This window comes from Panicum hallii, chromosome 9 (genome assembly GCF_002211085.1).
Source record: "Panicum hallii strain FIL2 chromosome 9, PHallii_v3.1, whole genome shotgun sequence".
In the NCBI taxonomy this organism is placed as follows: Eukaryota; Viridiplantae; Streptophyta; class Magnoliopsida; order Poales; family Poaceae; genus Panicum; species Panicum hallii.
Window position 1 is genome coordinate 16,338,996 of NC_038050.1, and position 26,654 is coordinate 16,365,649.

The window sequence follows — 26,654 nt, forward strand, 5'->3', positions numbered from 1 at the left end:
ATTTTGAAAACAAACTAAATTGCATTCTATAACTACATAACATTAGTTTTAGGAATATTAGGAATTTTAAAACACACTAAATTGCATTACATAACTAAATAGAAATAAAAAAGGAAAGGCAAAGAGGCGGCGGCGTTCACCTCCCGCGCGCGTGTTGAAGTCTGGCGGCGCAAGATTGGACATATGTCCCGGCGAGCGGAGGGCGATGTGGTGGCGCGGCGGGAGTGGTGGTGCGCGCCAAGAGCTCGTGGCCACGGCTAGGCGTGGGCGCCGGCGGCGTGCGCATGTGTGAGGCGAGCGGGCAACGTCGCGGTGGGTGCGAAGACCAGGAACGGCGCCAGCAATGAGGGCGGGGGCGGCGAGATGGCGTGGAAAGCGGCAGTGGCGGCGCGGAAATCCGGCATCCTGCCGGCGTAGTAGACGAAAACGTGGGGACTTAGAAAAATTTATGTCAGGTTGTATTTGTGCTGGCGGATGCTTATGTCGCCCGCCTGCACAAATATTTTACCAAATAAAAAGGGTGCTCTCCAGGGGGCTCGACCTCAAGTCGCTGGACTCAGAAACAAACTACCTCATCACAACACCGTTCAAGTAAGTCCATCTAGTCTTGAATAGTTATTTTATTTAACTTTATCTGGATGATTTGTGGTGGCGGATTTTCATAAGGACCCGTCAACGCTAATAATTTTCCGGAAACACGCTGGAAAATCATTTAATTCTTAGAAAATAGTAAATAAGTTTCAAAACAATTGAATCTCCAAATACAAGACACATATGTACTATATTAATTGTTAATAATAGGTTCAAATGCATTTCAATTCAAAGATAAGAGATGGAGTCTAAATCTCAAAGTTTTCCTTAAGTTGATGAAACTCCTTTAGAGATGTGTCCTTTTGGTAAACATGTATGTACTAACTATTTCAAAATGGACTGAATGTTTTTTATATGTTCGTTGGTCTATTAAATTAACCCATGCAAAGTTATAGCCTTTTTTAGCAATTACAAGATTTTATTTTATTATTTCCATTGGACATCTAAAGATTAACTTGATTTATCTTAAGATTGCCATTTACATTTTTCTCCCTTTTTCGTATAGAAACTATATTGGAACTAGGTAACTCAAATATGATTTTGAAAAAAAATATTTTTTTGCTCTAAATAATAAGACACGTGTAGTTCAAATATGAATGTAAATCAATTTAGACCATGTCTGCCAGTGGATCTTGTGATTATCTATGGAGCTACCCCACCAGTAGTTTGCAATGTAGGTTTTCATTTTCTTACACACAGGGGCTGGCAGTTTGAAATAGCTCATCGGGTATGTAGGGGCCCCCTGGGCATTAGCCTTCAAGAGCACCTCCCGGCCAGCGCAGCTAAGTGGTTCGCACCCCAGCCATGGATAAAGCTCCTAATCCTATCTGCAGAGTAGTCAAAAGTAGGCTCAGCAGCCCGGCCCACTGCAGTCGGCAAACCCAGGTACTTCTCCCCCTAAGCTTCCTTCTAAATCATAAGTGATGCCCTGACAATCTGCTTCATCTCCATATCAGAGTTAGCACTGAAGAATACAGCAGATTTTTGCTTGTTTACGTCCAGAACCTCTATGGTAATTTTCCAAAATTCCAGCCAGCCTATCGGCCTTCTTCATCTACAGATCTACTTGCTCTTGTGCTGCAGGCCGCTGGAGGGGACTAAGGTAGAGCAGCAGCGACACTGTTGGTAGTTAAGGAATGTGAATAACTGCTTCCATTTTACTCCTGAAGCAGAGTTCTTTGAAATGGTGGGCTGGTAAATTCCCCAAGATGCTTGTGAAGTTGTGAGAGTTCTGTAAGTACAGACTTAACTTTCACCATACATTTGACTAGACTGGAGAATAAATTAATGCCCACATGTCCTATTAATTTTACATATATTAACTGTTTCTTTGTAGAAAGCTACTTTGAAGTGTGGAAACGTGGAATGCGATTCCAAAGATCTTTTGGTCAGACAAAGTTCTATTCCAAAGATCTCCTTCACGCAGGAGTGTCCTACACTTCTGCAAGAATATTTCAATATACAAAACGTCAATAGGAGACAAAGGGAATTTTGTTTCCACGGTCATCTTATTTCTGTTAATCCACAACGCCCAAGTAACAACAGCAAACTGACAAAGTTTTATATCAATTAATCCATAAATTAGTAATCCAGAACTCAGGGTTAGCATATCTGTCTCATCGTTCTGTCAATGAGGGAATTGAAAGTGATGCTAACTTGAAGTGCCATGATATAATAAAGTACACAAGGGTCTGCAACACTTCCTAGTTGATTAGAAATGAGTGTTTGTTAAGCAAACCATTGTGACAAAGAGAGAGTATCTGGTGCCTCTTTTTTCTAGCAGGAGCAGGTGCCAACTGTTCACACCAACTGGTTGGCTGATAATGGACTTTTGTATTTATACAAAGGGCATTATAATGAGTCAAAATTCATTGCATATTGCATACACATCACTGCAAAGCTATGATTTTAACTCTTAGAACAGTTCATCCTCAAGGAATACTGATGACTGGTGAAGGTGGAAAGTTCAGTTAACACGTTTGGTCAAATACTCAAATGAAAGCAAATAATGTTCAAACTTGAGGCAGCAGGGAGCATGTTGCAACCGCCTTACGTAGATATATTAGACGTTAACTTCCACTCCCTCTTTGTTGTTAATGTTTCCTTATGGAGTCTGAACTCTCTGAATTAATTGCGTGTAAAAAATTGATAAAGAAAATGTTTATAGAATCATATCCTTTTACATGCTCTCAAGAAGTATACAGTATACACATGTTTCCATGTTGTAGTATCAGCATATTTTGTTGCTGTTGTTGTTTTCTACAGGGATACAAGAAGTGAATGAAGTCTGAAGTTGTGCATATAAATAAATTTCCTATCACAACTGAGGCTAAAATGTCACTTTTTATCTTGCAAATTGTAATACTTATTGCAGTTCAGGTTTTCATTTTTCTTCCCTTTTCGCGAGATGAGCTGAGGCACATTGCTTGAACCAGTCCTTACTTCATCTGAACCTTTTCATTTGATAAACAAGAGCTACCATTCTTTCAAGCTATTAATTCCATCAGATGCTTTGTAAGCATCAGCGCTATTGCTCATGGCACTAGTGATGAGTGTTCGGTTTGTGTTTTAATCAAATTAGGTTATGTGGGACCACTGATAGAGTCATATTCTGTAGTTGTGTCCGACGATACACTTCTAGTGTGACCTGTGACGATATCCTGTAAAAGTGAAGTCTGGATGTACTTCATCTCCCATTTTTTCAAGAAAAGCATAGATGCTGGTTAAGTTCCTTCCTCTGTTGATCATGCAGCATGATTCATGCTAGGAAAGAATCAGGGAAAAGGAAAGCTGAAGTGCCTGGGATGAGGGTATCTACAAGTCTGGGTGTTACGGACATAGAGTATGGGATTAAGTATCAGAGGCTCAGGAATAAGGACTCAGATTTGGAACATGGTTCTGAAATAATTAACCTCTGCCTTGTACACAAGGTACATGACTTATCCTTGCAGTCCAAAGGCAGAACTTAGCTGCAGCAGAACTCCTTCGAAAGTTCATTTGATTGCCTTTTTGATATTGTGCTGTCCTGTGACCTGTCTTAGAAATTAAGATTTCATACATAGCCTCTCTCCATAATTGTAGCACTCTTATCTTATATTTCCTCCAGTTGCAGTGTATTATATTCTTTATTCCATCCCATCTGTGTATTCCTTGGGTCATTTGGCCCATGATAATTCCATTCTACAAAAGATGAAGTAACAAGGATTTTTTCTGTCTTTCTTCAATGAGGTGTGGCCATCTTATTATCTGTAGGTTGAAAGACTACTTAGAGATAGAGTTGCCAACAGGCACAAACCCAATGGGTTTTGCCATCCCAAACCCATACCCGCGAATATAAAACATGTTGCGGGTTTAATATCCTGCCCAAACCCATAGCCGTCAGGTTACCCGGTACCCACGGGTCGCCTGCGCCAGTTAACAGCAGGCACTGCACAACAGCACAAGTCAACAACAGCCTCAGTCATACAGACAGTATATATTCAGACTTCAGAGGAATATGCTTATAATCCTTATATACAAGGATAGTTCAATATGCATAGATGATAGATCATTAATGGCATACAAAACCAAGCACTAAAGCTACCAGGTTCAGAAGTTCAGTGTTCAGCTCATGATGAACAAGATCAAAACCCAAGGTAAATGCCTCACTGGTCAATGTCTAAACGGCAACAAATTTAAATGACAAGTCCCATCGAGCTCCAACATACATTACAACAAGTTCGCAATCGATGAATCAATCACAGTCACAATCAAAAGGAGAGCCATCAGCATCATTCATCAATTGATCCTTGCAATTGACTTGTTCCAGCAGGTTGCACTTCACCAAAAAAACAGCTCCGGTGGACTTCTTGAACATAGGAATCCTAAATTGCTAGCTCCTACATGAGCACAAACACACATTAGTATATGAAATCAATCATTCAGTAACTCATTTCTATTCAGATGCATTACAACAAGAGCATATTAAACCATAAACAGGAACAATCATTTTTTTTTTCAATCTGTTTACAGGAATATCGGAAGCATTTAATAGAACCACTAGTCTTTATTCAGATTTCAGAAGCAACTACTTCGACAGCAAGACAGGTTTTACCTACAACAACTCTAAACATTCATGCATTCCAGCAGTAAGGTGCAAACAAAGCATTTAGCGTTCCAAAGCAACTCCAAACAAGTATTAAAATCAGAAGTAATCTCTGGTAAGAAATAGTTAAATCTGAAGTAATCTCTGGTAAGACATGTTCTTGGTTGATGCAGCAGCACCAGGCTTTAGGAGGCGTCGCTTCTTCGCGGTGGCTGGAAGGCTGCGGAGGAGCGGCAGCGCTGGCCAGCGGAGGCAGGCAGTGCTTAATTTGCAAATATTTTTTTTGTGTGCTTCGGTGACATTTTGTACATTCCCTGAATCAGGCCCAAGAAAAGGACCTTTTGGATGCACTAGTTAAACTTTCTGAAATATCATATGATGGTAAGTCACCTCGTGGAATCCTTTTAGTTTTAAGTAAAAATTGATCTATTTGGTACTTAACTCTTGAACTAATATGTTATAATTTTATAAAAATAAACTAGTCCAGATTCCGCAGAAATGGAAGATATAATAATGATATCAGGAGAAATGCAAGGAATAAATGTTGATGGTAATGTCCATCAAAATCCACAAATTCTGAAGATTTCAGCTATCCATTTATTTAAAGAAAGGCAGCGTAGTCTACTAATCATGTACTGGAACTGTTCCGTGGGATTAGCAAGAAAGGGGAAACAAACTTACAAATAATTTAAGGGGTTTGAGCAGGCTGTGAATACTTCAGACTTCAGTGGATTACGGATATGACAAAAATTGACCGTTTGTCAACTTCAGTGCTCGATCCAAGTACCCTTCCTTGCATAAGGATTTGACAAGGATTTCAAAGGTTGCCATTGCTTTGTTGCCAATATGAACCGCCAAACTTTGATTCATCTTCAATTGCGCTTACATCAGTCTGCCCATGACGAGCTACAGAATTTGATTGTTGCTGCGAACGAGGAAACCCATTGTCATTTTGGACCTGTTGCACACCAAAATCTGCCTGGTGCTGTGGCAAATGAGAAGCATGTGGCAGCCCTTGAGGAACGCCATACCCCAGCTGGCCTTGGGGTGATCCATAACTCTGGCTCCAGTGTGTACCATGTGAAGGTTGGCTTTGGGAAGCCACATATGCAGGCGGTGCAGGTGGTACTTGATTTCCAAATCCTACTTGTTCTTGGTGAGGCGCAAAGCCATATCCTGACTGAGGCAGCCGGGAACCATACCCCGCTTGTGATTGATGGTTGCTATACCCTGAATTACCCTGAGAAGCACCAAACTGTGGCCGTGGTGGCTGAGGGGAAGCAACTGCAGACTGTACATGCCGAGGTGCACCATATCCTGGGTGCGGCGCTTGAGGAGCACCAAAAACTGAATGCCATTGCCGAGATGAGTCAAACTCAAGCTGCTGACTTTGAGTGTCTTTAAATGCTGGCCGTTGCTGTTGAGAGTAACCAAATCCAGGCTGCACTGGTGGACCTGAGCTAAAGCCAGGTTCTTTCCCTTGAGCAACACCAATTGCATTGCGAGGGCGATTCTCTGTTCTTGGCTGATACTCTGTCCTTGGCTGAGGTATTGGCAAAGGCTTTTCTTCAAAAGCTTTCTCGATTTCTTCCTGGCGATCAGACTTCTTGAAAATGTCAACAACAGAGTCACGGAACTCTTGAGAAGGCACAACACCACCCCTTACCATGTCCATCACTAGGTCCCGTGCTCGATCCAAGTCCCCTTCCTTGCATAAGGCTTTGACAAGGATTTCAAAGGTTGCTGTGTTTGGTTTGATCTCCTTGTCAGGCACCCTCCCATACACCTTCAAGGCATCATCAATCCAGCCAGCCTCTGTAAGTCCTTCAAACATACGGTTGAAGAAACCAATATTGAACTTTGGCCCATGCTCCCTCCCATCTGCCATTTTATAGAAATACTGCATGGTATCTTCCACACGGCCTTCCTTGAAGCACGAGTCAACAAGGTAAGTGTAGGTGTACACATCTGGAAGGACCGACTTGGTCTCCATCTCTTCAAAGAGCTTCTCTGCCTCAGCAAGCATCCCGTTCTCACAGAGCTTACCAATGATGTTGTTGAAGCAACCAACATCCATCTGGACATTCTTCCTGGGCTGGCGGTGAAATACCTCAATTGCCTGCTGGAACTTGCCCTCCTTAAAGCACTGGTTGACCATGACACTGTAGGATTCGGCGTTGATGCCAATGAAGCTCGGTGGTGTGTGGTTGTCCATCATGGTCTCCCACAGGTCGTTGGCATCCTTGTCCTTGCCATGCTTGAAGAGTGTCTCGAGCAGGACGTTGCAGGTGGCCGGCGTCATCTTGAAGCCCCGTGCGAGCAGGGACTGGTAGTTGTCCATGGCCTCCTTGTCCTTGCCCTGCTTCCAGTAGCCCTCCATGAAGGTGGTGTGGACGACTCCGTCGTAGACAACGCACTTCCCGGTGAGCTCGTTGAAGAGCTCGAAGGCCCTGCCCCAGTCGTCGAGGTCAATGTAGCCAGCGATGATGTTGTTGTAGACGAGCGAGTCAGCACCACCATTGCGGAGCATCTCACGAAGGAGATCCAGGGCGTCGCGGATGCGGCCGGCAGCGACGAGGCCCTTGGTGAGGTGGCGGTAGGTGACGGCGGAGGGGGAAAAGGGCGCGGACGCGAGCATCTCGCGATACACCTGCATCGCGTCGTCGACGCGGGCGGCCTCGACGTGGGCGAGGATGAGGGTGTTGTAGGAGACGATGTTGGGGACGATGTTGGAGCGGCGGAAGAAGAACTCGAACAGGGCGACGGAGTCGTCGTGGCGCCCGGCGCGGACCATGGCCGCGGCGACGGCGTTGCAGGTGAAGACGGTGGGCCGGACGCGGGAGGAGACGGCGGCGCGGGCGGCGACCGCCGCGCCGTCGAGATCCCCCGAGCGGATGAGGGACTGGACGCGGTTGTGGAGGCTGAGGCGCGGGCCCACGAGCGCGGAGGTGGTGTCGGGGAGGCGGGGCGCGTTGGGGTCCCGCGGGGGAGGCGGCCCGCGGCGGAGGACGTTCATCGGCGGCTCGATGCGGAGTCGGCGCTTGCGGCGGCGGCGCTCGGCGGCGGCCTCCTCGGCGGAGGAGAAGGCGAAGTGGCGGCGCCCCATGGGGTTGAGGAGCCCCGCAAGGGTGGGCGGTGGTGAGGAGCCGATCGCGGGGGCGGGGAAGGGCGAGGGGTGGAGGTGGGACAGGCGGCGGAGGAGCAGGAGACGGCGGTAGAGCGCCATGACCACCTGTGGTGGTCGGCGGCGGCGGGAAGAAGGAAGGCGGTGTGTTGTGGGCGTGCGGCACTGCGGCGGCCGCGCGGCCGGCAAGTAGCCAGTGGTAAAACCCTTGCTGGGAGCTGATGCGGGCCGCGTGTATTTTCGGCCTCTTGGGCTGGGGAATGGATCGTGTAGTGAAGAAAAATCCACACAACCAGGCCCATGCGGCCCATATAAGCTATTTGCGAAACTCGCGAAGTTTTACAAATGCCATGATCCACTGAACAAAAAAAATCCAAAACATGCTTTGTTGTTGATAATGCTCTGCTCTTCTCGTTCCTGACTCGAGAAATGAACATGCCTATATACCGACAGAGAATCACCATGAGACAAAAACATGTGACAGGCAAGCTTCAATGTGACTGTTTGGAGGATTTCATCACTAGCAAGACACATGACAATAGATCATACATGCAAGGGACGGGTGAGAAGAAGTCCAAGCATGTACCACAATCTCATGCCGCTTGTTTACGCACAAGGCACTGGATAGTATACATAGGATAGCCATGTATATTTACAGGTGTAAATAGAGTTGGTCCGAGTTCTCGAGCGAGCTGTTCGCCAATTACATTCAAATCGAGCTCCGATGGCCCCTTCCTAGTTGAGTAACTTCATCAGAAGCTTCTTCATTCCCGTCTTCCTTGCCGCCGTCATCAGCAGGTGCAGCAGCTTCGGGTTCAGGAGGCTTGCCATCCTCAGTCATCGTGGTGTGGCGGCCGGCGGGTGGTCTCGGTGGCGCGACGGCAGGGACGGGGGTGGAATCTTGGCGAGGTGCCTGTTATTGGCCATCCAGTTCCTGAGGGCGCGCCGGGGGACGCCGACCTGGGCGCAGAAGGCGTCGACGGCGTCGGCGCCGGCCTTACGGAAGCTCCACCCGACGCGGTATGCGAACTCCCGCATCCGGCTCCTCTGCTCCGCCGTAGTCTTGGACCGCTTCTTGAGCGGCGCCGGGGGTGACGCCACGGCCATCAGCGTCGCGTGAGGCCGGTGCGCAGTGGAGAGGCCGCCCGAGGACTCGCCCAGCGCGCCGGGGGAGGAGGACGGGGGCGCGGGGGCGTGCAGGCGCGTCTGCGTGACTGGCGGTGGTGCCAGGAGCTGCGGGATGACCGGGAACGAGCTGGTGGTGCCGCCGGTGGGGGTCGCCGATGAGGGGGATAGCCCCGCTGCAGCAATATCCTGGATCTTGACATGATTTCCTTCTCCGCCGCCTACCAGGCTCGTCGTCCCAGGCGGCGTCTCGTCGCTCGAATTCGTCGGCTTCGGCAGCACATCCTCTTTGCCCTTGCCATCGTTGTGGGTGTTGATGTTGTCCGGCTCTCCGTTAGCATTGAAATAAGCCACTGCAGAGCACCGAGGCAAAAAGGAGTCAGTTCAGGTAGGTAACAAATAGGTGCATGAATGGATTGATAAATGGTGATGATTAATGAAGACGGCAAATGACTAAACAATGTCCATATTTACTTATTTAGTGGAAATCTGATGGACAAGGTTCTGTGGAACACAAAATTTGCGATTGTAAAAATTTACAGTTGACAAAGGGTCAAAGTTTGCCGTATCCGCAACCCACTGTTCTTCAAAGTATTCACAGCCCGGAGCCCACTCAAACCCCTTAATTATTTGCAAGTTTCTTTCCCCTTTCTAACTATTCCCAGGGGACAGTTCCAATTCGTGATTAGCAGACTATGCTGCCTTTCTTTAAATAAATGGATAGCTGAAATCTTCAGAATTCGTGGATTTTGTTCCTTGCATTTCCTGATATCATTATTATATCTACCATTTCTGCAGAATCTGAACTAGTTTATTTTTATAAGATTATAAAGTATTAGTTCATGAGTTAAGTACCAAATAGATCAATTTTAACTTAAACTAAAAGGAATCTACGAAGTGACTTACCATCATATGATATTTCAGAAAGTTTAACAAGTGCATCCAAAAGGTCCTTTTCTTGGGCCTGATTCAGGGAAAGTACAAAATGTCACAGAAGCACAAAAAAAATTGCAATAAGAGCATATAGATGCAAATCAAGTACCGTCATACTGAGTTTAAGGGGAATCTCACTTTGAGTATCAACTTTGCTTTCTCTAAATTAGCTGGATATGGCTTCTCTCTAAGTAGTCTTTCAACCTACAAATAAGAAGATGGCTGGACCTCGTCAAAGAAAGACAGAAGAAATCCTTGTTACTTCATCTTTTGTAGAATGGTATTATCATGGGTACAAATCACCAAGGAATACACAAATGGGATGGAAGAAAGAATATAATACACTGTAATTAGGAGGAAATATAAGATAGAGTGCTACAATTATGGAGAAAGGCTATGTATGAAATCTTGATTTCTAAGACAAGTCACAGAACAGCACAATGTCAAAAAAAGAAAAGGTTGGAAATCAAATGAACGTTCAAAGGAGTTCTCCTGCAGCTAAGTTCTGCCTTCGGACCGCAAGGATGAGTCATGTACCTTGTGTAGAAGGCTAGCAGTTAGGCAAAGGTTAATTATTTCAGAACCATGTTCCAAATCTGAGTCCTTATTCATGAGCCTCTGATGCTTAATCCCATACTTTATGCCCATAACACCCAGACTTGTAGATACCCTCATCCCAGGCACTTCAGCTTTCCTTTTCCGTGATTCTTGCCTAGCATGATCAGCACAGGAAGGAACTTGACTAGCATTCGGTTCGCTATGCTTTTCTTGAAAAATGGGAGATGTGCATCCTGACTTCACTTCACAGGGTATCGTCTCACTATCAAGTGTATCGTCGGTGCGACCTTTCTGTCAACAAGTACAATCCACCAAAAGGTCCAGATTAGTAACAGTGGACTATGAATACTTCTATTGATTTATTTTGACAATAAAAATGTATAAACAACTATAGCTAAAAACGTTATTAAACTATGAAGGCATAAAAGCTTCTTTTCATCATTTACAGTTCCACAAAACCAATAAAAACAGGCATGGTAATGAAGAATGGTAGATGGTTTCAATCATGATAGCGTGCACGTCCTTTTCAACATCGTTATGATTCAGCAGTTCTATTATGTATGGATAATAATTAAGATAGTTACAGAAGAAAACACTGAAAATGCGAATCCAAGAAACTTTGCATACCACCATCGCCACAGAAACTGCCACTGGTAACTGAACAGAAGGGGCATGCCCATTTACAGATTTCAACCTTTTAGCAGACACCACTGCATGGGGTTCAAAATAAGGTCCTTCTTTGGCCCAATTAGAGATATCTGATTTCCCAATGTCCCTGTTTCGATAGCCATGACAATCGATGAGCACCAACTCGTTTAATTCTATATTATATTTTATTTTCGTGGAAACAAGCAAACATTAACACCTTGTGGTGGACATGGAGTGCTCTGATATTGGTGACTGCTGCAACAGACTGAGGCAACTTGTGGATGAAGTGGAGACCTGTCCAGTTGAGCCATTCTTTTCATGAACCATGGCATGTGCATCAAAGGAAGGATCAGTCTTTGTAAGAACAGACAAAGTCACCAAACTAAATTTCCTGCTCAATAAGAATAAAGGTTAGGCATGTGAAACTGCAGGGAAGAAAAATCTTTTAAAAAGCATACACTTCATTCTGAGAAAAAATGACCAGACATACTCACCTCAAGAATTTGATATTCTCATTTGAACTGACCTTCACAAGAACTTCTTTATGCTCAATGTGTGATATTCTAAGCTCATTTCTCAGTTTAGTTAGAAGCTTGACCTGTAACTGCAAAAACATACAGGTAAAGAGTACTGAAGAAAATATCTGATGGGGCCAATGCAAATTATGACATCTAAAATAATTAATGAGAAGTAATGTTGGGTGTGGAGCCATGGGCTGCATGCCCTGGACCAGCCATCCCTCACGTACAGAACAAGTGAACAATCACTACAAGTATGCAGAAATAAAGCAAGTGGCATGGCAAGGTGGGATAGAGGAAAAATAATGAGAGGAACAAGCAAACAACCACCATTCCGAAGAAAAATAGACACAAAAACAAAATATCTCGGTCAAATCAGCATTGAGTACAAAGTTATATACATCAATAAGATTAAATTTATCCAGCAGTTTATATTTTCTATGATTTGAATACTGGTATTTAGAACCTGTATAAGAAATAGGAATGGCTAACAGATATACCCATGAGAGGTGGTTTGTCACAGCACAGAAAGCCCTTAAAACAGATGCATATGCTGACCGCTCCAAGCAATGAATCTGAAATACAGTATCTCCAGCATCTGGTAATACACATGCATCCTTCATAACTTCAGTATTGCAAGTGCTCCCTTTGGAGTGCAAGCCAGCACTGTGACAAGAAATGCAGCAGTCCATGTAAATTGTGTTGTACTATGTATACACACACGATGGTGGTCAATATTTGGGAGAATTTGCATGTGTAAGGATTAAACTAGGGATACAAGGAACAGGAAAGGTAAACATAAATGCCACAAATAAACATGAAATGGTACTAGATACCAAATAGAGCATCAAAACTTAAAGAGATTAGAAATCTGGTACAGCGGTACTGCAGAACATATAAGTTCACAACTCTTTCAATCAGCATATATGTTTTATTCTGAGAATAAGTGTTAGGCGTCACCTCAAAGAGTTGATTTGCTTATTTGATCTGGCCCTCCCAAGACATTCTCTGTGTTCACTCTCCAATATTTTAAGCTCATTTCTCAGTTCAGCGAGACATCCTTCTTTGGCCTGTAAGATATCAAAGGTAGCTAGCATGTAAAACACACATACGCAGCTGAAGAAATGCTAATTATCCTATCCTATCCAATAAAATTCACCCAAACAATGTTACATCTAAACATATAAAAAAACAGAACTTACATAAAAAACCAGAAGTATCTACCATATTATCATGTAGTGGCATAGAGGAACAGATCAGCATACTTTTCCTAATGTGTATTATATGCCTATTAGTGATATTTCACAAGTGAACTTAAGGAGTAAGAGGAAGTAAGTACCCTTGAGAGGAGGTCTGATTGAGCACAGAACGCTCTCAACACAGCAGCATATGCTGATCGCTCCAAGCAATGAATCTGAAATGCAATGTCTGCAGCATCTTGCATTACACAGGTAACTAGTACAGAATCTCCCATAACTCCAGTATTAGGAACACTTCCTCTTTGAACCAGCACTGCAATATGCACCCCTCAATATCAACTGATATGTAATGTATGAGACTAATAAGATGGGAAATTTTCCTAGCTTGAGATAAGGGGAACAATTCATTGAAATACAGTGATGAAGATAGCACACGTAACTAAAATGGAAAAATCAGGTTTATCAGAATTGCTTTTGGACTAATAAGAAATCTACACATTCCTGGAAAAAAAAAAGCAACAAATATACTGAACCGGGACAACTTGTGCTGCTGAATTCACCCACATGGATGTTCTCAGCCATAATTCCAACTACGAGTGGGTCCTTCCTATTTTACTGTGCTCTTGCAAAACCTACCAAGTCTTACAACATATATCGCTCCAGCATATTTCCAGAAAACCATGTCAATATCTGCTCCTCTTGCTTCCCCAAATCAGAGATCAGCACGCCTATACAGTTACCAGTGAAGCTATTGCATCGACTCTCCAGCAAGTCTCGAACTGAATTTCGGGGGTGGGGTGACAGGAATCAACCATGAGCCGCCTCAATCGCTAGCATCAAACAGCACCACACCAACACTACACTATCGCGCTGCACATACACGGACGCTCCGAACCGAAGCGTCACCAAATGAACGTGAGCAAGGGCTTAGAAGTTAGAACCCTATCGGAGGAAGGAAAAACCATCGGAAGCGCCTAACGGAAAGGGGAGCAGGAGCGAGCGGCACCACCACCGCGTAGCAATCACGCCATGCACCGTTCGCACCCGGCGATCGAGACCATAGCGCGGCGGGAGGAAACGGAGGGGAGAGCCGGGGAGGAGGTTACTCGTACCTTCCTGCGGGGGCGGAGAGAGCGGCGGCGATGCGGGGGCAGAACGAATTCAGCGGCGGCCGGGCGGGCGAGGCCAGCGGGGAGGAGAGACGAGGCCTGACGCTTCTCCTCTGTTTGCTCCGGCTCCGAGGGCGATATCAAAATTTTGAAATGGCCTCCGTCGGAAAGACGTGCTCCTTTTTATTTCGTGGTGTGGTGCATTCTGTTGTTTTTTATTTTTCTTTTTTAAGGACCGGACGACGGGTCTGGTGGGTCAGGCAACAATATGGGAGTGGCCCGGCCCAAAAGTCTTGACCCAATAAGAAACTTGAGCTTTTCTTGAGCCTGGCCTCTGAAGTCTGAAATGCTGAATTTATAGACCAAAATGCCATGTAGTAATATCTCAAAAAATAGGAGCACGAATGAACATCAAGATGCTAATTTCAGTCAGTTCAGCAGAACAATATCAGGGAAGCTCGTTCAACACCTGAATCAGACGAAGCAGACACCTGAATCACACAAGCCAGACACCTGAATCAGACCAAGCAGAAAGGAAAACCTCACAAAATGCTCTTCATTCAGAATATAGAACAGGTTCCACGCAACAAATCGAACACCAAATTTTTCATAATCAATATGACATAAGATGTTTATTGGTAAACACTTTGTGGGACACTTATTGTTCAAATGGACAACAATATGCTTATGTCGACAATGTACAAATGAACCTTAATTTAGGGGGGCTACTTTAACAGGAACAAACAATAGATGATTTCAGAACAAGCTGTGCACATATACGACGAGCCAGATGTATCCGAAAACAATAGGGGAAGCCAAGGGCTGGACGAAGGTGACCGTGTAGCTTTTACTGCACAGGGGTGGCTGCCTCAGGCATGGTGAGCGAGCTTCTTCACTATTGAGGCCATGTACTTGCCCTGGTGCTCGGCGAGGGCGAGCTCCGTCTCACTGGGTTGTCTGCTGCCGTCTCCAGCAAAGACGCCAGCACCATATGGGCTGCCGCCTCTAATATCGTCCATCTCGAACATGTTTGCACCAAATGTGTAGCCAATGGGGACGAAAAGCATTCCATGGTGCACTAGCTGGGTGATGGCCGTCCAACTACAATAAACAACCAAAGCATGGTCACTGGTCAGGAATAGCTAAGCATGATGAACACAGATACTTAAAACCAACTTAGAAATTACAACTCTGCTCAGTTAAAAATATATATATTCAGCTCAAGAAAATTTACAACTCTACATGCAAACAAGTAGGGAGAATAAAATTAAGGCACAAGGACTTCGATTCTTTTAGTTTTTCTTAGGATCAGAGAAACATTATTACTGGCCCTGTACCAAAGACTTGTGGTTCTAGAGCAGTTAAGTCACAAATCTGTACAAAAGTCAAGTGATAGCTCTTAATAATTTATGATCTGTGTATTTTCTTTGCCTTTATCTGCCTTAAAAAGACTACTAAAGCAATTACTCAAGTGAAGAAACTGAAAAGGATAGCAAACTGGCTAGAAACTGGCACAACTGCACATGGAAAATTTACCTAAGAAGCAATGATATCCAAAATTCACATGACACAAGGGACAATATTTTGTTTCCACAAGAGGAACCTAGATTAGAAAGTGAAAGCTTGTAGCCTCCACTTGAATGCAGGAATTTAAGATGGCGAATCTGATCTCTAACAGGAACCTTTCAATAATATATCTGTTTCTTTCGTTATGAGCCTACAAAGTTTGAATGTATTGCCCGTGCTTACGGCACTATGACAGATATTGATCAGGTACAAGCCTAAAAGGTACCGTACCATCGCATTAACTCAAGAGTCCTTTTTGTACAAATCATATCCAATGCCCTTAAATTCGTCTACGGCCACCTATGTTGTTGTTAATAGTCTCACTGTACAACACCGTGATAATCAACAATGGAGAAAATAGTAAAACAGCATCCAAAACTGCTGCAAATATGGTACTTCATTTCCATAGTTCGCAACAACCAAATCCATGTTAGCATTACCATGACACGGACGTTGTAGCTTTCTTTAGAAGCACTTGATAGCGAAATATGGAAAAATGTCAAACATGTTAACCATGTGCGTTTCAGCTTCAATTACATGACAACGCTCATTTTAGTAATTGCTCATTGTCATCTATATGATTTATCATCTCCTAGTTGTAAACATGCATTCAATGAATTGTGCACATGTATGGATGGAGTGCAAGCACAAATCATCAAACCTGTGATAAATAAACAGATCATTCTAAAAATTGGCGAGAAGGAGCACATCAAGAACAGAATTTCAACAAAGCAGAAAAATGGGTGTGTTGTTAATCAAAACTACTAAGCCATGCCTTGATTATCTCACACATGGAGCTTAAACCAAGGGGCCGCAAAAACATCACAAATCCAAAGTTTCAGACCAGTTAACCAACCTGGAGTATAGCAGAGTATGTTTAACCCTGATTAAAACAGGAGGAAAGAAAGTGACAGACCTCAATTCCAGTCAAACACTTACCAACAAACCACTTGTAAAACATCTCAAGAATTATGGACTATTGTAATAAGTTTAAAAAATGGCCTATGGATGCAATAGCAAGTGTTCCTATCTTGTCCACTTCAAATAATTAACTCTTCCTTCCACTGCATCGTAACGCATTACCAGAAAATTGAAAGAGTAAGGAGATGCTTACGCCGTGGTCTCCTGGCCGCCGCCCTGCGTTCCGGTGCTGACGAAGAATCCGGCGGGCTTCCCGGCGAGCTTCTGCTCCTGCCAGAGCGAGCCGGTGGAGTCGAAGAATGCCTTCATCTGCGCGGCCATGGCGCCGTACCTCGTCGGGAAGCCGAACAGCACGCCGTCGGCCTCCTGCAGGTCCGCTGCCGACGCGATGACGGGGACCGCGGGGTCCTTGGCCGGCGCCTGCATCTTCTCCAGCACCTCCGGCGGGAGCGTCTCGGGGACCCGCCGCAGCACGGCCTCCACGCCGTCCACCGCACCGGCGCCCGCCGCCGCGCGCCGCGCCAGGGACTCCACGTGTCCGTACATCGAGTAGAACACGATGTACAGCCGCACCTTCCGCCCGGCTCCCGCCTCCGACGCCGGCGCCGCGGCGGCTGCTGCGGGCACCACCTCCTCTGGCGCCTCGCGCGGCGCCGCAGCCGCGGCGGACGACGACGAGGGCGCGGCGGCCGGCGGCTGGCGCTTCTTGCTGGGGACGCAGCCGCCGCCCTTGCCCATCTCCGGCGGCCGCGCTGGTCAACAGGCGGCGCTCTCTCTCTCTCTCTCTCTCTCTCTCTCTCTCTCTCTCTCTCTCTCTCTCTCTCTGCCTCCCCTTCGATCCAATCCAACCCAACACACGCCCCCGCCCCGCCCGCCGCCGCACGCGGGAAACCTGCGCAAAGAACCCGCAATTCAGCGACGCCTCCGAGGAAACCGCGGATCTGAGGGAGGAATTCCTGGCTCCCCAGAAGGGCTCTCCGCGATCAGGAACCCAAGAAATGCGATCTCGGGGACGGCGGAGGAGGCGGGGGGATTAGACCTCGGAATTCGGCGGGGCTAGTGGTGGGGTGGAGTGAGGAGAGGGCGAGGAGTGGAGATGCCAGCTCAGGGAGGGAGGCAGCGCGCTGGAGAAAATGGCTTTGTTGAAGGAGTGGGGTAGAAGGTTGGCTCACGCTGGGTTGGATGGGCTAGGTTCATGCAAAATTGAGGTGAAGATCACATGATCATTAAGCAGTAATGACTGTCACCACCTTTTGCATTCAATAGATTTCTTGATTCAAAGGTCCGTATGATATCAAAGGCCATGGCGATGAGATCGAATTCTAAAAGAATATGACCAATAGAAACCATGTAATGCAGTGTAGTTGAATGATTGAGAAGTCCAGGGAAAAACCTCTCTAGTCCTATCTCGATGTTGCTAGTGAAGGTCCAAGTATGTTGCTAGCTAAGGAAAATGCGCTAAAACTTGTTGATGTATCAAGTGCTAGTACACTTTGAACACAATTTACGAATATTCAAAGCCACATACTTGCAGATTGCTCACATTTGTAGATTTTTGAGGTTAAGAGAAAAATTTTCGAGGTCGACACATGGAGTTTAATTTTTATTCCGTGGCATCTATCAAACATTAAACTTGTCCACGTAGACATAATAAGAGTTCACGGCTAGAGAATGTGAGATTAACAATTACTTGTGTTTCTCAATAAATGAACCAACAGACAAACTCGAGCAAATGTTCGCCCCAATTAAAAATGGAACAAAAAATTAGCAACTTTTAATTTTAAACCCCAAAGAGTAAAGCATCAAACTATGATCATTTGTGCTGCACATTGACGACATGATGCGCAATGTGCAGCGACTGGAACAACAACTACACGTGCATTCAGCCATCCTATCGGATCGGAAGATCGACGGTTTGGATTGACGTATTGAAGAGGCTGTTTGGAAGGGCATCACCTGAAACAACTTCGCCAGTGAAGGGTGGCCGCAAACATGGATTATGTTCAGGAAAGGTGGCTCTAGATGGATCAACAACAATTCAGACAATAGAAAAAAGTGTGGAATAAAGAGAAAACGCAAATTAACGTGCTTTATTTCTTAGATGCTTTATTTCCAGCATTTGATTCTCTGGAACCTGCTCTATTTAGGAGATGCAGCCGCGCACACGCTAGACTTTCTTAGAGCTTGTCTGTTGTGGTTTTTCTTGTCAAAAGTTGTCTTCTGAGGACTGCCGGTAAAAGCCGGCTTTTGAAAGCTGGAGAAAGAGTGAAAGGCCGAGTATATTGGCTTCTGGATGAATATTCCTCAAAGCTGAAGCCAGCGAAATAGCACTTCACATAAGCCAGCAGAAGCACACGTACAAGCAAAAGCACATCTGGATCCGCTTTTAGCTTACAATATAAATACAACCTCTGCTTCTCATAAGCCATTTTCAAAAGCCGACAGTTGGTTTCAGATTTTTTGCTTTTGACTAGAACTCATAAGAAAAGGTTGAAATAGTGCTAACAGTATCTCAGCTTATCTAGAGAGGAGGATCCAAAGATGAGAAATATATAACACTAGCGCCTGAGCTTTAGCCAAATTAAACAGGCTTTAGCTCCTCATCTACTCTCTCTCCCTTCCAAATCATAGTTTATTTTAGTTTTGTCACAAGTCAATCTTTCAAATTTTGATTAAGTTTATAGAAAAGTTACCACATTTACAACATCCAACTATATATTTTTTATAAAATCTTGGTCAAAGTAAGTTAAAGTGAACCGTAATTTGGAACAGATTGCATAAATATATAAAGGCAATTCTTAATATCTTGTAATTTCTTTATTATATACGTTTATTCAGTAGGTAAACTTTGGACTTCTCAGGAACACGCGAAAACTTCTCCTACATCTACGAGAATCCATGAACCCATTTCATTTGAAATTCTTCGACGTGCGAACAACCCCACCCCCTCTCCTCTCTCCTTTTGCCTGATTTCTGTGGAGGTTCCTTTAAACAAAAGGTTTCTTTTACCAAGTTAAAAAAACATACTGAAAAGGACGCATTATAGCGGGCACACACAGAAATGCTCCATTTCGGCGCTTTACATTTGAAGGCACGCTAGAGGATGTTGGTTGGTGACTGAATGCATCTAGAAGAACTTTCCTTGATCATCGGCCAGCCGCCCCGTCCTGCTCTTTGTTTTTTGTCCACAGCGTACGTGTCCCCGCTCGAGTACGTGACGGCAGGCGCTTTCTTTATCGTCACCAACCATTTTTGGTCCACGCTGAACATGGTGCATTAAATGTGGATGCATGAATATTACATACTTGCGGTAATTACGCTTAAGCATGTGCAACAGTTTAGACAACTGTTGTCTATTTGACACACATAGACAGCTTTACAATAGGTTGTCTGTTTAGCTTGCGGTGATATTTAATACGTACTTTAGTTTGTTTGTGTGATATTTAATACGTACTTTAGTTGGTCTTATTTTTCGTAGGAGTATGGACCAGAGCAGTAGACAAGATAGTAGACAATAACACACTCTTTTCTTATTTAATAATAGCTACGTCAGCTCATTTTGCCTTACGTGGACTCATATAGACAGATGTTGTCTAACTGTTGTACGTGCTCTTAGGAACTGTTTCTATAGACTAATGTTAAGTGCTAAACTTAGCACCAATTAGCACTTATACTCTTGCTAAAAATTTTAAGTCTTGGTTAATAAACAAGTTTATTAGCTCACCATATTAGTACTTTGTTTGGATAAAATAGTGCTAAACTTTAGCACTTTGGAGCATTACCACTAGGATTCAAACACCTCCTTATTATCTTTAACAAGCATCTCCAACACATACTGCTCCATCTCTCCCTCGGTTTGTTCTGCTTGTGGTTAATTATACGGGCTTCACATCTCTCACAAGCGTTTTTTTACTTTTGATGATGGATCTCAAATGATGTCAAAATTTGAAAGTTCAATTACAATACCCTCAAAATTTGTATTCATGTTGAGAGGAGAGATGTAAAATTTATGTATCTTTCAAAAAAGTCCAATTTACATTCTCGAAGTAGCATAATAGTTCGATTTTCAACCTCCAAATATAAAATCAGATAATAAAGCCCACCCGACTGTTAAAACCGGATAAATTTGGCCCTTTCGATAATTTCAAAAGTGGTTTTGTATTTTTTTTAGAAAAATAAAAAACTAGTTAGAACTAAAAAATCAAAACTAATGCATTCTAAATAGAAAAAATATAAAACCGGTACCAAAATTTTTCTAAAAATATAACCTATTCGTTGCTGTTCTATTTGAATCTTATTTATTTTTTAAAATATGCATAACTACAAGCAAACAAATATTAGAAATATGAAAAAAAATTATCCGAATAATTAACAAGTTGTTATCGCCATAATTTGACTGGGCTAGAGGATGGGCCGAGAGCAACATGGGCTGAAGGAGACAATCGTGATAGTTCGCGAATCGGCTTCTATGCGAGCGTATTAAGGGCCGGGATGGCCGTGTGTCTAGTAAGGATAGTTTAAATATAGTAAGTTAGAGATTGTATCGTAATCAGCTAGGGTTAGTTAAAAAGATCAAGTCTCCGGACTATAATATGTATCATGAGAATTCAATAAGGGAATCACCCAACATTCGCAACAAACTCTCGGCGCATCGCCACCCCTTCCCCAAGGGTTTCTCTAGGTAATCGATATGCTGCTCCGATCATGTTCCGTATGGTCGGGGTAGCGTCGTATCTACCTGCTTATCTTTGTGTTTCTCGTGCTGAAACATTATTGATGGCGAGTAACACTAGTTATCTTAAACGATTATGATACTGCATTAGTTCTTGATAGTATATCTATGCTCTGCTTGCTGGTCGTAATCGTTTAGTTGCCCTTGCGTGCGAACTCAGGTGCAAGGGCAGCACCTTGCTCTGTTTTCATCTAGTAGATCTAATCTGTTATGGTAATTCTTTATACTAAAAGAATTTAGTTTAATATCCGTATGATTAGACCCTTCAAACGGGTTGAATGTTCCGGCTGCATGTTTGGTGCTTTATGGTAATCTAAGGAGGGATTGTTCCGGGAATCGGTTTATTAGTTGGTTTTTAGGTCTCTTTTTAGGTTAGCGTCTTGTTATGTTTCATGCTTGTTAGGCTTAACCACGCGTAGGATGTTCCGGTTGTACGGTGAAGATTTTTACTGTCGTAGATTGGATTAGCTTGGTGATTACGGAGCAGGCTTCTATCTTTTTAATTGGGTTCGTACGGACATTCGAATATTAGTAGATCCGATTTGTTAAACGGGTACAATCGGCTTCTTTCAGCCAATTCCGAGGGATACTTGGAGGTCTGATCGAGTACAAGGATAGGTCCGACCCAGTGCGGAGGCACCATCGGCTCTTCTAGCTGATCTTGGGAGTTATTTTAAGAGCCGATCGCGGCTCGGACTAATGTTTGACATGGCTGTGCATGCAGGGAAATAATTGATAACGATTTCTACACCTTCCTGATCAGGTATAGGTCAGGTGGCACGCCTAACACTTCACCAAGCCAGGGCGTGTGCCGGACTTCTGGACCGTTGACCGAGGGGCCGGGACCCACCAGCCGTCTCGGAAGCCTCCCGGCTCCTCGTGTTGCCTGTCACTGCTCGCCGGTGGGTTTTGACCGACAACACAAGTAGAGAGCCAATAGATAGGTTACACTTTTAGAAAAATATTGGCACCCTTTTCGTATAGTTTTGATTTAAAATAAATTATTTATGGATTATTTATGAATTTTTACTTTAAATTTTTAGTTAAAAAACTAAATTTGTCTGATTTCAATAGTTGGATGACTCTCTTTTTTGATCGAAGTCAGCAGGGGAGGGCCCCACCGATTTTTATATAATTTTTTATTTGATCAAGGTCTATGTTTAATTCACTTCCACGAGTAGTCAAATCTAAACCCGTCGGACGCCGGATGACCCTTATCATCCTGATTTTGTAGTTTAAAGTTGGAAATCAGACTTTGTCATAGCACGAAGGTGCAAACTGAATTTTTCTCTATACCTTTCACACTAAGAGTGCTTATTTAAGACCGATTTGAATAAAAAGGAATTTCAGCTCAACGCCGCTTGGAAAAGATTAGTTCTACTTTTAGCCCCATTTCAGGCAAGCAGATTAGTCTGGACGGCACTGCAAACCAGAACCAGGAACGTAACGACAGCGGTGGCGCCGATGCTCACCCTCACCCCCAAGATTCCACATTAAACAACACATCAGATCCGGCACACAGTGCTAAACAATACAGGCTTAGGAAAGACCTCTGATCTTCTATGCTACCTGTACTAAACTCTTTTAGCCAATGATATATCTTCATCATGCTATAGCTAACTAACTGTGGTTTCTTTTCCTGGGGGTTCAAATCACAGTGCTTTGTCATGTGCGAACGGAATGTGAGAGGGTATCTAGCTATAGCCTATAGGAGGAGCCTGGCAGCCTAGCACACGGTAGGCAGCTTGGCACCAGGACCGGGTCCAGCCAGACCAGCCCGGCCGGGGGGGCGGGGGTGTCCGGCGACAGCAACCCCCATTGACCTATCTGCCGCGCTGCAAGGCTGGTCCAAGTCCAACTATGCTGCGCGAGCGCGGCGCGGCGCGTGCCAGACCAGCCTCTCGCCGGCGCGCAGCAATACAATCCTTCCTCCGACGTACGCCGAGACGTGCCGTGTCGACGGTGTGGCGTCGCGCTCTCGTGTGCCGTCGCTGGTACCGTACTTCCATTAATGGAGGACCAGAAATAACATAAAGGTCAGGATGGCCGAGTGGTCTAAGGCGCCAGACTCAAGTTCTGGTCCTCTTACGAGGGCGTGGGTTCAAATCCCACTTCTGACATGTTTTTATTATCATTCCTTTTCTTTTTCTATTTAAAAAATGTTCCGTACCATTTGGCGACCTTGCTATTTTCTTTTCGTATTTGCACGACACAGTTTCCACCCATTCATTATGTGTTCCAAAAATCCAAATTCATACGATGCCCTCTTTTTCGAATATATGTATACGTATATATCAAAGTAATATTTGTGCTTTACAACAAGGCTGGGTTCTGGTATACTGTATATATTTCAAACGGGAATCAAATTTCATTCTAGACGAAATTGGGATGGTTCTCAAACCACATTCATCATCGATCTTTAAGCCAGCGAACAAATACAATCCCTTTTTGCCAATGGACAACATGACCTCATCGTATATATTTTCATGCTGTGACAGTCAGTAACGAGCCATCACAAATGGACACATGGGTCAAACTGGCAAAACATTTCTCTCACTAGACCTTTGTTTATCATATTGTTTAAACGGAAAAGCTAAACTTGTTTAAAATCAATGAAGTATATATCACCGACTTCCACAGAGTTGACCGTTACCATATCCTCATGGATATTACTGCTTTCTTGAGAAGAAAGATCAAAAGTACTTGCCGGTTATGATATAAGGTCATGGCCAAAATCACTATGAATATATAAGAAAGCACATATGTGATGCGCTTGATTATGCCACGATGTTACGAAAAAAGTCTACATACCTCTCCCCAAACTATTCATAGTGGACTACTTCACCCCCAAACTATAAAACCAGATATTCTACCCTCTGAACTTTTCTAGACCGATCAAATAACCCCCAAGTGGTTTTGCTATAGTGGCGCGGTTTTATCTTTTTCTTTTTTTATTTATTTTTGCTGAATCTTTAAAAATCATAGTAAATCATACAAAAATTATAAAATAGAAAATCTAATTTTGTTGGACTCCACATGAGTAGGTCTAAACAGTGAAATATAATATCGTATGTTTTAGTACAAATTTTTTGTTGTAACTTTAGATCTATGCTTTTTTATAATTAATCGAAATAATTCATAGCTGCAGTTTCTATGGTCCAATTATGGTGAAATTTTTATGGTTGGCAAATTATTATATGCTTAAACTGCAGTAAAAACTTCATACTCAGTCCAAGCATACAATAATTTTTCCACCATAAAAATTTCACAACAATTGTACCATAGAAGTTGCAGTTATGAATTATTCCAATTAATTACAGAAAAGGAGAGATCTAAAGCTACAAAAAAACTTTATACTAAAGAATACCATGTTATATGTTCACTGTGTAGATCTACTCATGTGGAGAGTCTAAAAAAACTGAATTTTTCATTTTATGATTTTATGTGATTTACTATGATTTTTTAAAGATTCAGCGGAAATAAATAAAAAAGAAAAAAATAAAACTGCGCCACTGTAGCAAAACCACTATCCAAAACCATTTGGGGGACTATTGACCGGTTTTAAAAAGTTCAGAGGGTAGAATATCCGGTTTTATAGTTTGGAAGTGAAATAGTCCACCATAAATAATTGGAGAAGTTCCGTAGACTTTTTCCTGTTATCAGAGCATACAGGCGGATCTAAGGCCTGGCAACCCAGCTGGGCTCTATTTAGCAGAAGTGCATTGCATGCACGGTTAAGCCAGGGAAAAAAAGTACTTTTAGCATGACCCTGGATAAATGGGCAAGGCACACAACAAGGACATGCACCCTAGCGCATGATCATATTGTAGCATTTGTCCAGTTTCTACTAAATCTCTTGACCCGCCACCATTGGGAAGCACACCATCGCATAGAATTGGATAAGAGTAGGCTCAACGAGTTAGGGTTTGGGTTCCAACAATGGTGGAATTCTAATCGGAGATAGCGTAAATTGATGAATGATCATACAACATGAATGACTCCATACCAAAAATATGAATACATATAAGCTATCTACTGATCTACATCCATATTTGAGGTAACGGCTATAGAAATATTGGGCTGGCCAAGATACAAAAGGAGATCCAAGATACATGACTTGTGAAACCATATTAATATGCTAATAATAGCATCACATGGGTCTAGAGGGACGCCTAGGAGGCCGGTCGGATCCACAAATAGAGTGGTACCGCCATCTTGACGGAAATGGAAGGGATTTAAGGTAAGGGAGGAGAGAGCGAAGACACCAAATAAGTTAGTGGATGTTGGAGGTGTACTCCCTCCATCCCAAAAAATAAGTCATCTTAGGAATTCTAGGATAAATTAATAAGAAGGTAAAATGACCATATTTGCCCTTATTTATTATCCATATTTGGCACTAATTGATTCTTGCATGCACATGCACTTTTTAAATAGTGTAAGATGACTTATTTTTTGGGATAAATTTTAAATCCTTGTTTTTTGGACGGAGGGAGTACATGATAGCGATGAGGTTGACGCTATTTGTAAATAGAAAAAGCAACCGTTGGGAGCATGGTGGATGGCAGTGCCGCTAATAGTGATGCTATATTGGCCAAGGAGAAGGTGGTCCATGTGGCAACAATGGAAGAGGCAAAGATCAAGCACAATTGCCCACTATTTTGGGGGCAAAGATTAGAAGATGAAATAGAAAACGAAAAAAGAAGAGATTTAAAGGGAAAATGTAGTGCATCAGAAGAGGGTCACGGTACTAACATGCTGCATAGACGTTCCCGAGCATAGTGCTCGCAACATATAAAGCATATTACTGCATATTCATAAAGACCACCATATATAGCAACTATAACCCAAAAGTAGTAGCACTGCTTCTTGCCAAGCTCAACACGAGCATAAATATAGCGGTAGCTTGATGGTAAGCTTTCTCAGTTTAACGCTTGCATAAGATTTACCCTAAAAATCCGTTAGTCACACGTGAGGAGTTACAAGAGAATGCACATATTTCATCAAGATTTGCTTTAAAAATCTGTTGGATATGGAGTTTCGAAAGATTCCGTAGTTTCATCGAGACTTGCACCAAAAATCCTTTACTTCACATATGTTTGAAAAGTAGTTGCGATTTGACAATCTATGTGGGTGAGAAATAAAGCATGCATGCATGCATGTACACCCCTTTAGATTCCACACGTACCGGAGACGTAAAAAAGAAAAGGCAAGCCACAAACCGCGGCCACAACCAGCAGCTTCGTCACGGGTTCACACCCACACCAAGCGATGAAGCGAGGGCGCAGAACCGGCGCCGCGTGTCACGTGCCATCCTCAGGCCCCCACAGCTGTCCAGCACCGCGTTCCCATCCCATCCCATCCCTCCTTAACGGGTCGAAACTCCGCCTTGGCGCCAACCCGCACCGCCAAAACCAACTGACCTCGTCCTTAGCGGGCGCGGCCGACCCGGCATCCGCTCCCCAGCCCCGCGTCTATATATATATATATATATATATATACCGGAGACCCGAGGGCCCCTGCGCGTATAAATCCATTCATCCACGGCT

General features: G+C 43.7%; 3 protein-coding genes, 1 long non-coding RNA gene and 1 other non-coding gene across 6 annotated transcripts; 2 read left to right on the forward strand and 3 right to left on the reverse strand.

Annotated features, from left to right (window-relative positions):
- Positions 1-1,335: 1,335 nt before the first annotated feature.
- On the forward strand, positions 1,336-3,724 carry LOC112874871. The gene is made up of 3 exons (XR_003225056.1): positions 1,336-1,476; positions 1,548-1,824; positions 1,928-3,724. It is a non-coding gene; the product is annotated as an uncharacterized LOC112874871 (long non-coding RNA).
- A 311-nt stretch (positions 3,725-4,035) lies between these two features.
- Positions 4,036-7,972, reverse strand: LOC112874870 (pentatricopeptide repeat-containing protein At1g10270-like). Its single transcript, XM_025938434.1, has 2 exons — positions 5,357-7,972; positions 4,036-4,469 (listed from the first exon to the last, which is right to left on the reverse strand). Exon 1 carries the CDS (start codon positions 7,899-7,901, stop codon positions 5,493-5,495), a length of 2,409 nt encoding a protein of 802 aa, XP_025794219.1. The 5' UTR covers positions 7,902-7,972; the 3' UTR covers positions 4,036-4,469; positions 5,357-5,492.
- A 390-nt stretch (positions 7,973-8,362) lies between these two features.
- On the reverse strand, positions 8,363-14,309 carry LOC112875613. 2 transcript variants are annotated; one of them, XM_025939528.1, is made up of 11 exons: positions 13,893-14,309; positions 12,921-13,093; positions 12,542-12,651; positions 12,082-12,247; positions 11,558-11,661; positions 11,281-11,454; positions 11,043-11,190; positions 10,395-10,706; positions 9,996-10,061; positions 9,831-9,888; positions 8,363-9,277 (listed from the first exon to the last, which is right to left on the reverse strand). In XM_025939528.1, exons 2-11 carry the CDS (start codon positions 13,053-13,055, stop codon positions 8,637-8,639), a joined length of 1,914 nt encoding a protein of 637 aa, XP_025795313.1. In that variant the 5' UTR covers positions 13,056-13,093; positions 13,893-14,309; the 3' UTR covers positions 8,363-8,636. The 2 variants fall into 2 exon arrangements, with proteins under 2 accessions (XP_025795313.1, XP_025795312.1); XM_025939527.1 differs by having other exon boundaries at positions 11,558-11,667.
- Positions 14,310-14,482: 173 nt separating this feature from the next.
- LOC112875614 (probable NAD(P)H dehydrogenase (quinone) FQR1-like 1) lies at positions 14,483-17,454 on the reverse strand. The gene is made up of 4 exons (XM_025939529.1): positions 17,416-17,454; positions 17,202-17,268; positions 16,570-17,163; positions 14,483-14,990 (listed from the first exon to the last, which is right to left on the reverse strand). Exons 3-4 carry the CDS (start codon positions 17,112-17,114, stop codon positions 14,759-14,761), a joined length of 777 nt encoding a protein of 258 aa, XP_025795314.1. The 5' UTR covers positions 17,115-17,163; positions 17,202-17,268; positions 17,416-17,454; the 3' UTR covers positions 14,483-14,758.
- A 5,690-nt stretch (positions 17,455-23,144) lies between these two features.
- Positions 23,145-23,228, forward strand: TRNAL-CAA. The gene has a single exon. It is a non-coding gene; the product is annotated as a tRNA-Leu (tRNA).
- Positions 23,229-26,654: the final 3,426 nt, after the last annotated feature.

Coding starts and splice junctions, on each gene's coding strand:
- LOC112874870 (XM_025938434.1), bottom strand. CDS start 7,901: ATGGCGCTCTACCGCCGTCTCCTGCTCCTCCGCCGCCTGTCCCACCTC.
- LOC112875613 (XM_025939527.1), bottom strand. CDS start 13,055: ATGGGAGATTCTGTACTAGTTACCTGTGTAATGCAAGATGCTGCAGAC. Junction 11,191..11,280: donor CACTCCATGTCCACCACAAG/GTGTTAATGTTT, acceptor CTATCGAAACAG/GGACATTGGGAAATCAGATA. Junction 10,062..10,394: donor CTGCTAGCCTTCTACACAAG/GTACATGACTCA, acceptor TCTTATTTGTAG/GTTGAAAGACTACTTAGAGA.
- LOC112875614 (XM_025939529.1), bottom strand. CDS start 17,114: ATGGGCAAGGGCGGCGGCTGCGTCCCCAGCAAGAAGCGCCAGCCGCCG. Junction 14,991..16,569: donor GGCGGCCAGGAGACCACGGC/GTAAGCATCTCC, acceptor TGTTTATTGTAG/TTGGACGGCCATCACCCAGC.